Here is a 14346-nt window from a genome sequence, read left to right as displayed (position 1 = left end):
CAGACCCTCAACGATTACCCAAACACCGAGATTGCAACTACAAAAGGCCCGAACTTGCTATTGTGTCCCTCCCTACGACCGTCATCCTGTACTGCATGTAATGTCTCTGAAATCCACCTCGCTGCACCTGGTGGATGACACTAATGGATACTGTGTATTGGCCTCTGCCTTCTTGCTGAAACGATATGTTGTAATATTGTGGCGAAAGTGACTGATAATATTGTGATCTGCTCCTGTGCGATTACTATAAATGACAATAAAAACAAAGTAAAGAAAATTAGCAGAATAAATGGCTTTTCAGGATGATATTAATCTTTTCTCTTTTTGCTTAAAACATTTTATTTTGAGACAACAGTATCAGAACAGAACCTGTTTTGATAATATTAACAAATGAGTACCATACTAATATGCTCTACAATCTGTGGCATGTGCTAAGCACTGGTGGGTAGAATCGTTCATGTTATTATGTTCTGTATTCTTCATTTTATATTGGAACTGTTGTGGCTTGAAACACAGGAGAGACTTGGTACCAGGAGCTGTAGCTGGAGGTTTTACACCTGGAATAAGGAAACTACTTCAGCTGAAGCTCAAGTCCTGAGTGATTCGTCTTTACTGGATGAATGCAAATTACAATAGTTGGTGATGAGGTTGGAATTCAATCCTATGTGTGCATGCCTGATATTGGGCATCTGGGCATGAGAAAAACCAAACGATGATTAAGAAGTGATTACTGGTGGCCGGGGACAGACATCCATATTGAACACGTGGTTAGAGAGTATCTGGATTGTTGCCAAAATTACAAAATTAAATAAAGAAATACATATTCCTCCAATGAAGTGTAGAGAAATTCCTTCATGACCTTGGGAAGAAGTATTGTTAGACATTGCAGAATTGGTGTCAGTGGGATCAGCTTCCAATTACTTGTTGGTGCTGATGGATGTGTTCTTCAGGTTGCCTGAAGCTGCTGTAGTGTGAGAATACTATAGAGTTGTGATCACATTTCTGGTAGAAAGTTTAAGCAAAGAAACCAATCCCAGGACAATCCTAACTGATATTTGGATAAAATTCATGTCATGGGAGACGGAAAGGTTTTTGAGTTAAAGAGGTATTGGGCATAAGAAGTGTTCTTTCAACCATTCTCAAACTAATGGGACGGTAGAGAGGTTTTCAGCAGGACGATAAAGGAGGCCGTTTATTTGTCCAGAAGTTGTGGAAGAGATTGGAAGGAAGAAATGGGGAAGAAAATAGAAGTATACAGATTCACTCCACGAGTTATCACAGGACATACAGCATTTGAGTTGTTTTGAAGACAACCAGACAGCAATGTGTCTTAAGTAAGAAAATACAGAGTTCAAATTACGAATGGAGGGGTAGAGAGGAATCAGAGGATTGCTAATGCTGGTCTGATAAGAGAACAGGATAGACAACTGCAAGGAAAGATTATCTACTACACACGCAGTAAGGAGTAGACGTTGCTGTTGTAGACATTGTAGTAGTAAAGTCACCCAATAAGTCGAACAACTCTGAGTTCAGCAAGCCTCTTGAAGTTAAGTTGTTTTGTGCTGCAGTCAAGCTTCAAGGCAGGTGCATTTGGAATTTAAAAGATACTGCTGTTGTTGCCAAGTAAGACTGATCATACTTTTGTTTTCACTCTTTAGTGTGACCTTCCCTGTTCCCTTTCCTAGTGTACCTTTTGTCTTACTACATTTGGTGTGTTTATTACTGGTGGAGAGAATATGTGGCTTGTAATAAGCTCTGTTGGGCAGAATCTTTCATATTCTTCATTCTATATCCCAACCATAGTGACTTGAAACCTTGGGGAGACTTGGTACCAGGAGTCGTAGCTAGAGGTTGGAGTCTTTTTACCCAGAATAAAGAAACTTTACTCAACCTGAGTGATCTGTCTTTACTGGATGCAAATTGTAACACAATCCATTCAGTGAAATCTACCTTGCCACACTCGTCAGCAGCACTAAAATGTATCTGTTCATCAACCATCCTTCATACTCCTCCCCTCCACTCCGGAAACCTCTTCCACGTTCCCCCAACCTTATTTTATCACATTTTGGGGAAATTCTGTCTCTTTTAAGACCCATTCGCTTTTGCTAACATACAGTTTCTAGTATCTGACCGGGTTTTAAGTTGTGAAAGAGTATGGCTTCCCCTTAATTCATATCACATCTGTCCTGGCCAATATTTGAAAATAATTTGTCGTATTTAGAGCATGTTGGCTTTCACCACATTTTTCACAGCCCCCCCACGCGCCCCCCTAGGTTCCACTCTAGACTTAGATCTATTAATCTGGATCAGATATTCCAAAGGTTGCTAATATTGGGCAATAAGCCTTAGACAACCAATCTTATATGGTCGCAATAGGGAACCATAGCCAGCATAGGGTCTCTACAGCAGTCTTCTGGTCAACCTCACTTTCAACTTTTGTGAAATGAGAAGATGAACAGCATAAGGACCATCCTGCACGTAGTCCATTGTAGTGGTCAAGTCAAAACCTGGAAATGGTTCCCATGACTGCACATGACCAGCTTTGGGAAAAATTAGTCATATGTGGTTCAGCCACTGCAGATGAAAACAATGCAACCATTGTAGATACAAAAAATACATCCTTCGCTATATCTTTTATACCTTTAGAATCCAACACATATCCATGCAAAACAAGATATTTTGCATTATTTTGGGGTGTCAAAATAGGAATGAAGAAACCAGGGAAATAGGATTTGAAAAACTGGTTATGGTGTGTTAGGCATTGTACAGACACTTCTCAATTTTCTTTACTGTCAGCTTTTAGATAGAGTCAATTATTGGTCAACTACTGCTTAACTGCCTTGACACCTAGCCACACCAGCATACTGTCCAGCTTTGCCATCCATAGCAACACACGAGTTTCATCAGTACAACAAAAAACAAGAAAGATAGGAGGGTGCAGGTCAAGAGCAGAATATAAGATTACTGCTTTGCTAACATGAACAGTAATTATTTTTTCACAGAAGAATAAAGGTTTCTTAAGATTTTATCACTACATTGAGTATAGCCACAACTCCTGAAATATCTGCATGGATTTCCTTAAGTTCTACAGGCACTCTCTGTATATGCAATCTAGGTTAAAGTTTATCTTAAGTCATCATAATATGCACAGTCTACCATGCCGTGGCGTCTATAGGAGCCACAGAGTCAGGTGAAGTATACAAACAAGCATTGGCAATGCCACTAGGCCTGGCTTACAAATGTACTCTCGCATCAGAACTAAAAATCCATGTAGGCTAATGACTGCCCTCCCTCTCCCCATCTGTGTTGCTGCCAGAGAAAAACACCATAAATGATCTAGCTATGTAAGACACTTTAATAGCTTTACAATGTGATGTGTGGGCCCCTGTTCACTCTCAGGCAGCTGGATAAATAAACAAAATGGACATGGCTAGGTGAGGGGAAAGCACTTTTTGTGAAGCACACAACTTCTGCCTAATCAAAACATGTACTCTTGTCTTCAAGATGTGGCCAGAGCCAAATCCCTTCTCCTGATGGTTCTCACATAATTGTCTGGCAAAAGTGCTGGATGGACAGCTTGAATTATTATCATCATTGGTAATTAATTGGAGCCTCATCCCAGTCCATCATTATTTTGCACACCGTGCCTCTTCAGTCTGTACCCATCCAGATTCAAATCAGTCTTGCTCCCGCTGCTCTAATACGAACAGTCCAGCATGAACTGCCAAGACAGAATCCTCTCTGAACAAGAACACAAGCATCCCAAGACCAGTTTCACCCTTACTGGGGCTCATCAGTCAGGTATAGCAAGGTTACCATTGCACAGTGTGCACAAGAACCATGTCCAGTCATACCCACCCTAACTAGGGCGTTGCATTGAAGTATACAAAAAGTGGTGGATGGAATGCTTCAATTAATCTTAGCACTGGTAATTTCTCTAGCCTGCATCCCAGTCCATCGTTATTGTGCACACTTGTGGCACCTCAGTTTCGAGCCAGCCATATGCAAATCAGTTTTTTGACCCTTCTCTAATATGAACAACACAATCTGAACTGCCAGGCTGGGTCCTGCCAGACTGGATCCTTCCTGAACAGGAACACAAGCATCCCAAGACGGTTTTAAGCCTTATTATGTCTCATCAGCCATGTACAGCTTGGTTCCAGTGGTGCAGGGTGCACAGGACACCCGCCTGGGCTTACCTATCCCACTTAGGGCGTTTCACAGAAGAATACAAAAAAATTATGGATGAATTTCTTGAATTAATCTCAGCCACTAGTTATTATTCTGACTGCATCCTTAACGATTTGCATTTGGCTGGTTCCATACTGAGGTGGGATGGGGTCCAGAGAGGCTAAGATTAAGTCAAGCATTCCGTCCATCACTTCTTTGTATATTAAAGAGTCAGGAGGGCAAAGGGTGGCAGAGAACCATGAAAGTTATCATGGGTAGGTTTTCGTAATGGAGCAATCATCCGCACCAAATATTCTGCCTCGTAGCGAACACCCAGTGATTGAATCTAGACGTACTCCTAATATAATCCCTGTCAGCACCCACCGCTCCGTGAAACCGACTGCATGAGAGTAACAGGATTGTAACCAGCATATTTTTATTTTTCTACCTCGAACGACGGAGGGCTGGAGCCAGCTACTAGCCACTCGACTCTCAGTCCGGATCGTCTGGAGACATCACCACCCTCACCGGACTGTGGAGCCTGCACGGAGGGTCAACGAGGGCTCCGAAGCTCGCCCCCCTCCCCCCCCTGCACCGGACTGTGGAGCCTGCACGGAGGGTCGGCAGAGGTTTCTGAAGTTCACCCCCTCCCCCCCCCTGCACCGGACTGTGGAGCCTGCACGGAGGGTCAACGGAGGCTCCGAAGCCCGCCCCCCCCTCCCCCCTGCACCGGACTGTGGAGCCTGCACGGAGGGTCGGCAGAGGTTCTGAAGTTCACCCCCTCCCCCCCCCTGCACCGGACTGTGGAGCCTGCACGGAGGGTCAACGGAGGCTCCGAAGCCCGCCCCCCCCCTCCCCCCTGCACCGGACTGTGGAGCCTGCACGGAGGGCCAACGGAGGCTCCGAAGCTCGCCCCCCTCCCCCCTGCATCGGACGGTGGAACCGGCATCGGATTGGGGACATAGTGAAGGACTCCTGCTCTATTTGAGTCTCCCCCCTCCCCCCCCTACTCCGGAGTGTGGATACCCTGCAGGGCTCTTGCTCCCGACAAGCCTCGATCATATGGAGGCTCGGCGGTCGGCTTGGAGTTCATCCCTTCCACCGGACTGTGGATACCTGAAGGGCTCCTGCCCCTGAGGCCGTCGACTTCACCCTGGCCCCACCAGCTGCTGGATGCGGGACGACGGTGCCGCCTTCGTCCTTGCCCCACCGGCTGCCCGCCGCTAGCCTCTCGCCTTACACAATTGCCGCAGTGGAGCGCAAACGATAGAGGCGCTGGACTTGGCCTCTGATGACCTCGCTAGGAGTGTTTACTGAGGGTGTCTCGCGGCGCGGTAAAGCCGTTGCTGAGGGTGACTACCGGCTCTGAAGCTGACCCCCTCCCCCTCCCTTGCACCGGTGTGTGGTGGGCTTGCGCTGGAGCTGGTGACACTATATGCAGAGCGGCTGTCCTCGCTCTGCGCAACGAAAAGGGCACCGGACCCCTCCCCCACTTTTGACCTGAAGCAGGGACCCCTTCCTGAAGGCAGCGGAGGACGCAGATAGCAGCACCGGGTAATCGACAACGCAACCCCCCCCCTTTCCCGCCCTCACCCAACAGAGGACCGCTAACGGTCTTGAGGGCTGAGAGGGGCCTGGGACGCAGGTTGCGAGCAAACACAGGGGCAACACTGTACTAAGCACAGCTCAACATACAGAAAAAAGAAGAACTTTTTTTATAGGAGTGAATGAAACGTCGCATCTACGAAGCGGAAGGGATCATCATTATCATGGGCTAAAGCATTGCTCCTGTATAACTCTACGGGCAAAATTAACAGGCACACAGAACCTTAAGGTATTTACTTCTCCCACCCGCCTGCTCTCTTTTAAAATCTAACTCCTTTTGTACAAAATGGCTGGAGCCATAAAACTGTAGTAATAAATCCCCCACCTACCTCTGTTGTCCACGAGGCCCCTCAGCTTAACTCCCCCACACAGAGATAAGAATTCCTCCCAGCTAGACCTGAGCTCTGCCTGCTTAAAGAGAAAGTGTAATCCCATCCCCGGTGCTCAAAGTAATGGCAGCAGACAGAGGACTAATGTCTCTATCTCCCTTTGCCTGCATGGTTGTGAAGGGAAGCTGCTCTCCCCTGCTATCGAAGCAACAGCAACAAACAGAGGACTACTGTCTCGATCTGTACTACCTGGCGGCCATTTTAGACTAGTCTCTATTGGACTTTAGTATTTTAGACTAGTGTGATAGAATGTCTACCTATTACTGTAGTATTATACTTCTACCTATATTTTGAACATATGTATCGCGCATATTGCTACCTCATATTTGAATGTCTGCCTATTATTGCAGTATTATGTTACTAGCTTTATTTTGAACTTCGTAACGCACAGAATGAGAATACTTTTTCTGCATTGGACTTTTGTCTGCAATTGTATTTTGTTACTGACACATGTACCTCACATATTTCTGACTACTCACTACTGTCATTTTCGATTCAGGTATGTTACTGCCTGCCTAGGTATTCTATTTTTCTTCCAGTATATTATTATTATTATTTACATTATAGGCTATCACTAGTGACACTCACCAGTGTCTTCCCTGGCCCTGTAACTAGCAGCTGACAGCTTATACTATCGTCCTAGTTCCTACTTCTAACACCACAGCCTCTCTAAAATGGAGCTCAACGGCAAGCACACTTTTAGAATTAACTACCCCTCCACTCCTCTCTCCAAAAATGCCACTAAACGTTTTAAACACAACTTCTTGAGGTCACACCCTGAAACACCCTTTGCCGACACTTACTTCTCACTGGGCAATGGAGCCCTGAATACTGATATCATCTTCCACACCTCACGCAGAGCCCAATGGAGGAAAACTTTCCTATCCCTACTCACAGTCTCCACCACCAGGAAAACAACTCATGGCCTAATTCTCACCATCACACCTTCCCACCTCTTCCCGGGCAGGTCTACCATTACTATCTACAATAACGGGATTGTCCTAATCCAATCCAAGGACAAGAACCTGGAATTACTAGACAACCTGTTCCCCAAGTTCAAAGAGCACCTCTCCAAGCTGAGATCCACCACCCAGAACCCCGCCAGCACTATCACCCCTAACGTCGCATCCACCACCTACTACACTGCTATCCCTAGCACTCCAGTAAATGGCCCACCTGCTGTGAACGCCCCTCACTCCCCAAGGACAGTCACAAATAACTCCACCGCACATACTAGCAACCCCTCTAACATGACCCTTCTTATCCCCACCCATACCCCCTCCATCCTTCCCCCCCCGGACAGAACATCCCCCGCCCACAACGCACCACCATCTGAACTAGCCACCGCCCAAAGTTTATACACCCCCTCCTCCCATCCCCCCCACGACAGACACCTCTCCCTCCCCATCTCCCTCCCCACTCCCACCCACGAGTCTCTCACACCCGACACAACAACTCCCACCCACAACACGCCTACATCGGCACACACCATCACTCGGAGCTTATCCACTCATCCCCCCCTCGGCGGACAACTCTCCCCTCCCTGCTCCCCCCCCACTCCCACTCACAATTCTATCTCCCTCCCAACAAAAGATACAGAACATACCTCCTCCCTCACCGTAGCATCCCCCTCTCTCCCACCTCCTATTCTCAGCCCTCACTACCCTCCTGTCTCCCCCACTGTCTTCAGCCTTCACTCACTCTTCTACTCACCGGCACCGCCTCCCACTGAAGTCACTACCTATGCTTCCCACCCACCGCCTGTCCCACCCACTTCACTCACACCCTTCGCCCACAAACACGTTCACACCCCTCCGATACCCTGCCTGCTCTCCAGCACACTACTCAACCACTCACCAACGGCTCTCTCCACCAACACCTTCCCCAATGACCCTCCTCCTGACCTGACTTTATCCACCCTCCAACAAGTCAAAGAGGAAATCTTACAAATCAAAAAAGACATCCACGCAATCAAAAACCTTCTCTCCTCACAGCCCAATATACCTCCCACCATTCCACTACCCCACAAACGACGCACCCTCCCTACATACCCTCGCCCCCGACGACACCAGCAATGGCCTACTATCCCCGTTCGCAATAATTCCCACCGCCCCCGTCGTGTTCTCAACCCCTTATCGGACCGCGACCTATGCTCTCTCCTAAGCTCTTATGGCCCAGGTCCGGTAAAAGACTTCTCCAACTCACACATCCCCATACCCACAATTCTTACAAACCCTCTAAGGCTCCCAACACTCAACAACAGAGGCTCCGTCCCTAACAACCTCAGAAAAGTTCCCCTCACACTAGAAAGTTCGACCACCCTTCTCTCTCCCAAACTCAAATGCATCCTACTAAATTGCAGATCGGCCCAGAGACATTCCTCTGACATCGCGGATCTCGTCTCAAATAGGGATCTAGACCTAGCCATTCTAACGGAAACGTGGCTCACTGAAGCCTCTACCCCTATTATGGACATACTAGTCCCCCCCAATTATCACATCATTAGGCTGGACAGGTCACCTGGCAAGACGGGCGGGGGAATTGCATGCATTTTTAGGAGCAACCTCTCCGTTACTCAAGTCACCTCCCCCTCCCTTTCCTCCTGTGAACTACTCTGCCTCGACATCACCAGTGAGGGCAAACAAGTCTGTGCTTTACATCTTATCTATCACCCGCCCGGTGACAATCTCATATTCACCCAACAATTCATGGACCTGATCACTTCCAATGCCGGTCGGCAGACCACTCAAGTCTACCTGGGTGACTTCAATCTTCACTGGAACGATCAGAAAGATACCGTGGTGAATAGTCTCAAAACTTTCCTCAATGCGCTTGACCTCACCCAACTATGTGATAAACCAACACACGACAAAGGCGCGATACTCGACCTCATCATTGCCAAAGAGAACGCTATTCATCTGGAGGCGATTCTACCCTGTGACTGGTCAGATCAACACATTATCACCTTTCTTATCAACGAAAAAGTTAAACGTAACCCTACTCAACCAATCAAAACCAAAACATGGAAACGGGATTTGAAGAATCTCAACCCCTCTACCCTACCTCCCCACATCGGCAACCTCCTCCTTCCCCCTTCAGGGACCTCAGATGTTCAATCACTGACTGACCACTACCTTGACTCTATGAATACAATAGTCAATGAAGTCGCCCCTCTGCAACTGAAGAGAGCCCCCACCAAAATTTCTAACCCCTGGTATGATGACAGACTCAACGACGAAAGGCGTAATATGCGAATGGCAGAGCGCACTTGGAGATCGGACCCCTCAGCACTGCATCTCAAAAAGCTTAAGAACAAGAGAAATGCCTACTTTAGGAAAATAAAGCGCACAAAGTCGGACTTCTTTAGCCGCCAGTTGGACCAAGCGAAGAACAGGCCAAGAAAGCTGTTTGAGCTAATCAAGACCCAAACAAAGGCACAACCCACACAATCAAACAGCACAACAAATGACACCCCACACTGTGAAGCCTTCTCCGCTTTCTTTAAATTAAAGACTGACAACATAAGAAATGACCTCATCATGGATGTAAGCCGATACCCCAACCACACCAGAATGGCAGACACTCAACCTAAAAACAAGGCATCCTGGCAGCACTTCGATACCTATTCGGAAGAAGCAATACACAAACTGCTCTGCACCTTGAAGCCCTCTAATCACCTCACAGACCCTCTACCTGCTAATGCTGTAAAAGACTTTATCCCCTTGCTCCTCCCTCTCTGGACCAAGATCATCAACAGCTCTCTGCAACAAGGCCACATTCCAGACTCCCTTAAGGTGGGGCAAGTCACGCCTATACTCAAGAAACCTACAGCTGATCCGACTGACCTAAACAACTATCGGCCCATCACCAATATCCCCACCCTGGCCAAACTGCTGGAGAAATGTGTCCAACTCCAACTAACAAAACACATTGATCAATATGACCTCCTCAACCCTCATCAATCAGGCTTCAGAGCGAAACATAGCACGGAAACGGCTATGACACACATAATTGATGATGCCCTCCAAATTCTGGATCGCAATGAGTCCTGCCTCCTCATCCTCCTTGACCTCTCGGCAGCATTTGACACGGTCAAACATGAGAACTTGCTAGAGCTGCTAAGTACTAGAATGGGGATATCGGGAACTGTTCTCAAGTGGTTTTCGTCCTTCCTACACAATCGGTCTCAGAGGTTCAAGATCGACAATGTGCTATCTACACCTGTGCCTGTAGATCTAGGTGTTCCACAAGGATCCACCCTCTCCCCTACACTGTTCAACCTCGTTATGGAACCGCTCGCCACCTTGCTTCAAGCTTCCAATGCTCAATTCCATATGTACGCCGATGACACACAACTCTATCTAAAGTTACAATCCCCGGAAGACATCAAACATCTGAATTCCACACTTATTAACACCCAATCTTGGCTGGCTGATAATCACCTCAAACTAAATGCCCTGAAAACTGAGTTCCTACTCATCTCACCCCCGGCGAAAATCTCCACCACCCAAACCTGGCTCAACAACCTAACAGCACTCAATGTCCAACCCACCATCGTGGACTCAGCGAAATCCCTAGGCATCACACTCGACGCTAAGCTAAACATGCAGCAGCACGTCAGCAAAGCCACAAAAGCAGCTAATTTCCAAATTAACACGCTGAGGAAAATTAAACCCTTCCTCCCGGCCAAAGACTTCCAAACTGCTGTACAAGCTTTAGTCATCCCTCGAATAGACTACGGAATTGCGGCCCTCAGCGGTCTCCCGCTATCCACAACAGCACCCTTAAGAGCCTCCCTGAACGCTGCCGCGAGACTCATTACAGGCTCTAGAAAACATTCGCACATATCCCCAGACTTAAAGTCTCTAAAATGGCTGCCTTTTGAAGCCAGAATACAGCTAAAAATTGCAGTTATGACACACGCGGCCGTGCACCACAAGGCACCCAACTACCTCGCTCAAAAGCTGTCTATATCAGGAGGTTCGAGATCCAATAGGAGTACAAAAAATCTACTCCTGAAACCTCGTAGATTCCGGAAAGTGAAAACTTACAAGCGCTCCTTCTCAGGAATGGCACCCAGGATCTGGAATGCGCTCCCTCCTGAAACAAGACTGATCTCCTCCACTGCACTCTTCAAGAAAGAGGTGAAAACAATCCTTCTGGCCAAGATCTCCTGATCGTTATAGATGTTGGTTCAGAGACTCTGCATTGCCTTATACCACTGCTCACCCTATCCCTTGGCACTATACTCTATTTGTTGGGGGCACTACTACGCTACTCTCTTACTACCGACCAAGATATGTTGCACGTTGGTTTTCTGATCCACCTAAACACCTCTGTAGTGATCAATGATTTGTGCTATCCTTATTACTTCCTTACCTGATTGTATATGGATTGGTTTTATGTATGTTTTATTATCCATGTTATTACCATGCTATTGACTATTATATTGTTCCCATTATCTCTCTTGACTCCTACTGCACCTACCCTGTCTTGTGAAGCGCTCTGATATCTGTAAGGATCCTGTTCGCGCTATATAAAACTTTGAATAAATAAATAAAATAAATAAAATAAAAAACAACTATAGCAGAGTTGATATTTTGGTTTGAGAGATACTCTTGATATAGGGTCAGAAGGAATGGTGCAATCCTGCTTTTTTATATTTTCTGAAGTGGAGTGTTAGTTTTCGCACTGTTAAAGGGGACGATTTGGTCTTCACCCACTTCTACAGGCACCAGACCACCTACATTCAACCATCTCCAGAAGAATTATGACCTTTATGACTCTGTACCAAATACTAAGGAGGGTGTCTGAAATCCTAGTCACCGAACTCAGAGCCTATCAGCATGACCCCCTTAACAATAGGGCATGGTAGTTCAAATCAGATTGTTCCGATGAGTTGCTTCACTGGTCTTGAAGGCCAGAGATGGTTCTGTGATTCCAATACTTCATTATCCCAAGCCCATGCAAGTAGGTCATACGGCAAGATTCCGTGTGTTATGCAGCATCCCTTGATCCCTTAATTATCCAGACTATATTTTAGCTGTTCTTTTGGGCAGAATCAAGCCTGCTCAATCGTGGTTCTACTAAATAAAACAGGGGGACGTAATGGTATCCTCTGTTGTGAAGATACTATATGATGTCGGGCTCCACCCATATCTGTCAGTTTAAGAATTTTGAATCGATCAAATGTATAATCTTGTTACAACATAAAAAAATTAAACAAGAGAAATTGAAATGTAGCATATTTAACCATGGTAGTTTATAAATGTTGGAGTTCAGCTGCAGTCATTTTGAACTTCCAATAACCAAGAATGCAACCAAAAACGCTCTTTGTTTGAACTGTTGCCATGTGCCTGGAGACGATTCACCTCTTATCTAAACACAAATGTGTCTTATGGTTGGCCAAAGCTCAGCTGTAATGATGGCCAATTTGATGGCTAACTTCATGGGGAGAACACGCAGATGGAATTGATGATTCTAGCCCTGGTATCCCTCTAAGAGTTAACAGGGATCACATGTTAAAATCCCCGAAATCGGGATGAACGTGCCAGAACTGCAATAACCAGTTTCATTTATACATGTTTTGCCCATTCCCATTGAGTTTAATGCCCTATGAACAAAATATACAGCATTTCATTTTAATGTGTTTCATACTTGATATTTTAGCCGATGCTTGAGTAATATAAACATACACGTCCTGCCTTTAAATACAGAAATTATACTGATTCGGTTAATTTTCAAGTGTGGAAAAGAACTACAGTGGTTGGTTGATGAAGGAAAGTGTTTTGCTCGGTATCACACAATGTGATTTAGTGTGGAAGCCACGATTAGAACTTCGGTTACCAGAGACAAGAGTCACTCAATTACTAGATCTCATATTCTCCTAGTAGAGTGGCGGCAGAACGAGTCACATATACTTGCCTGTTAAGTAACTGAAAGTGTTCTAAACATACCAGCATTGTATTATGGTCCAAAGAATCGCTGGATAAAATGGGGAGTTCTAGCTGTTAACATGTTTGTGTGTTTTTTATTTTTTTACAATGTCACCTGGAGATTCCAGGCTGTTGAACAGGAGCACATCATAAATAATATGACATTCACACTTCAATTGTACGCCTCAATGGATCGAATCTAGTTCTCATATGAAGTACTTTCTCGTTTATTGTTGTACACACTTTACAGAATGATGCATACAATTTAGGTAAAGCGACCAGTAGAACACAAGGTTGTCAAATGTGATAGCTAAGATAAGTGATCATGTCCAGACCCTAGATTACATTTCCTCCCAGTTAAGCACTCGTCATTCTTTAAAGAAAAAGAGGGTGTTTTACCTGTGTATTGTATCGGACGTTGTGCAAGCCATCCCTTCCATTCCATAACGTCTAGCCAGTCTTTCCGTAAAAAATGGTCTTCTGCGCATGTGTTTAAGAATATGATCTAGGTTTATATAGTACCAGGCTGCTAAAAACGTAATGCCCCCATGAACAACAAGTACCATATTTCAGTTCATATGCACATCCCAGTGGGGCATAACAAGCATCTCCAGTCCTTTTTATGTAGTTCTTCAACAAAAAGCAGTTATAGTAGTTACTGCATATGGCTATTCTTTCTGAATTGTTTTAGCTACGAAGAATAATATTGTCAAGCCTTAGATGGACCCTTGGCCTGACCAGGACTTTAATGCATTATTTACAGCTCTTGGCTATGGGTGAACATGTCTGCATTTTCTTAAATAAAATAACGATGGGTTATTTTACCGCAACCAAGGATCCCTCAGGCCTCTTCTAGCCAGCCGCTGTTGTACAACCTCCAGAGGCGTGCCGTCTATCTTCCACATCCTGTAATCCGGAAGCGGCACCTTCCCGTGTCCATGACCAGCACCATGTTCAGGACCATGCCCCATTTCTGAAATTAAAAGTTTCAAAAGCATTTATAAGATTTAAATCAAAGACTGTCCTCATCATTCACCAAAGCCCAAAAAGAAAACAACCAAAATCTAGTACCAGAAACGAGGGTGCGGAAGAACCCTGAAACATTTTTAACTGAAAGCAAACTTCCCACATGGCCACCTGTCCAGTATTTCTAGCAAATGGGGGCAAAGGGCCTATAGATGACAGTAAGGTGAAAAGCCCTAAATGAGAAATCTAGGTAGAGTTCTGCTGTGGGGCAATAACAAAAA

The 14346-nt window shown here is 45.7% G+C and overlaps 1 protein-coding gene across 2 annotated transcripts in view; it reads right to left on the bottom strand.

Moving 5' to 3' along the window:
- Positions 1-14346, bottom strand: part of NDUFB3 (NADH:ubiquinone oxidoreductase subunit B3) — a 97003-nt gene that overhangs the window by 42315 nt on the left and 40342 nt on the right. For both annotated transcript variants that reach the window (XM_078680195.1, XM_078680196.1), the window contains exon 2: positions 13925-14072. In XM_078680195.1, the coding sequence (XP_078536321.1) occupies positions 13925-14070 (146 nt within the window). In that variant the 5' untranslated portion in view covers positions 14071-14072. The remainder of the gene's footprint in view (positions 1-13924; positions 14073-14346) is intronic.

This window comes from Lissotriton helveticus, chromosome 3_1 (assembly GCF_964261635.1).
Source record: "Lissotriton helveticus chromosome 3_1, aLisHel1.1, whole genome shotgun sequence".
NCBI classification, from domain to species: domain Eukaryota; kingdom Metazoa; phylum Chordata; class Amphibia; order Caudata; family Salamandridae; genus Lissotriton; species Lissotriton helveticus.
Note: the sequence above shows the minus strand (reverse complement) of the source record. Positions and strands in the feature narration are given on the sequence as shown.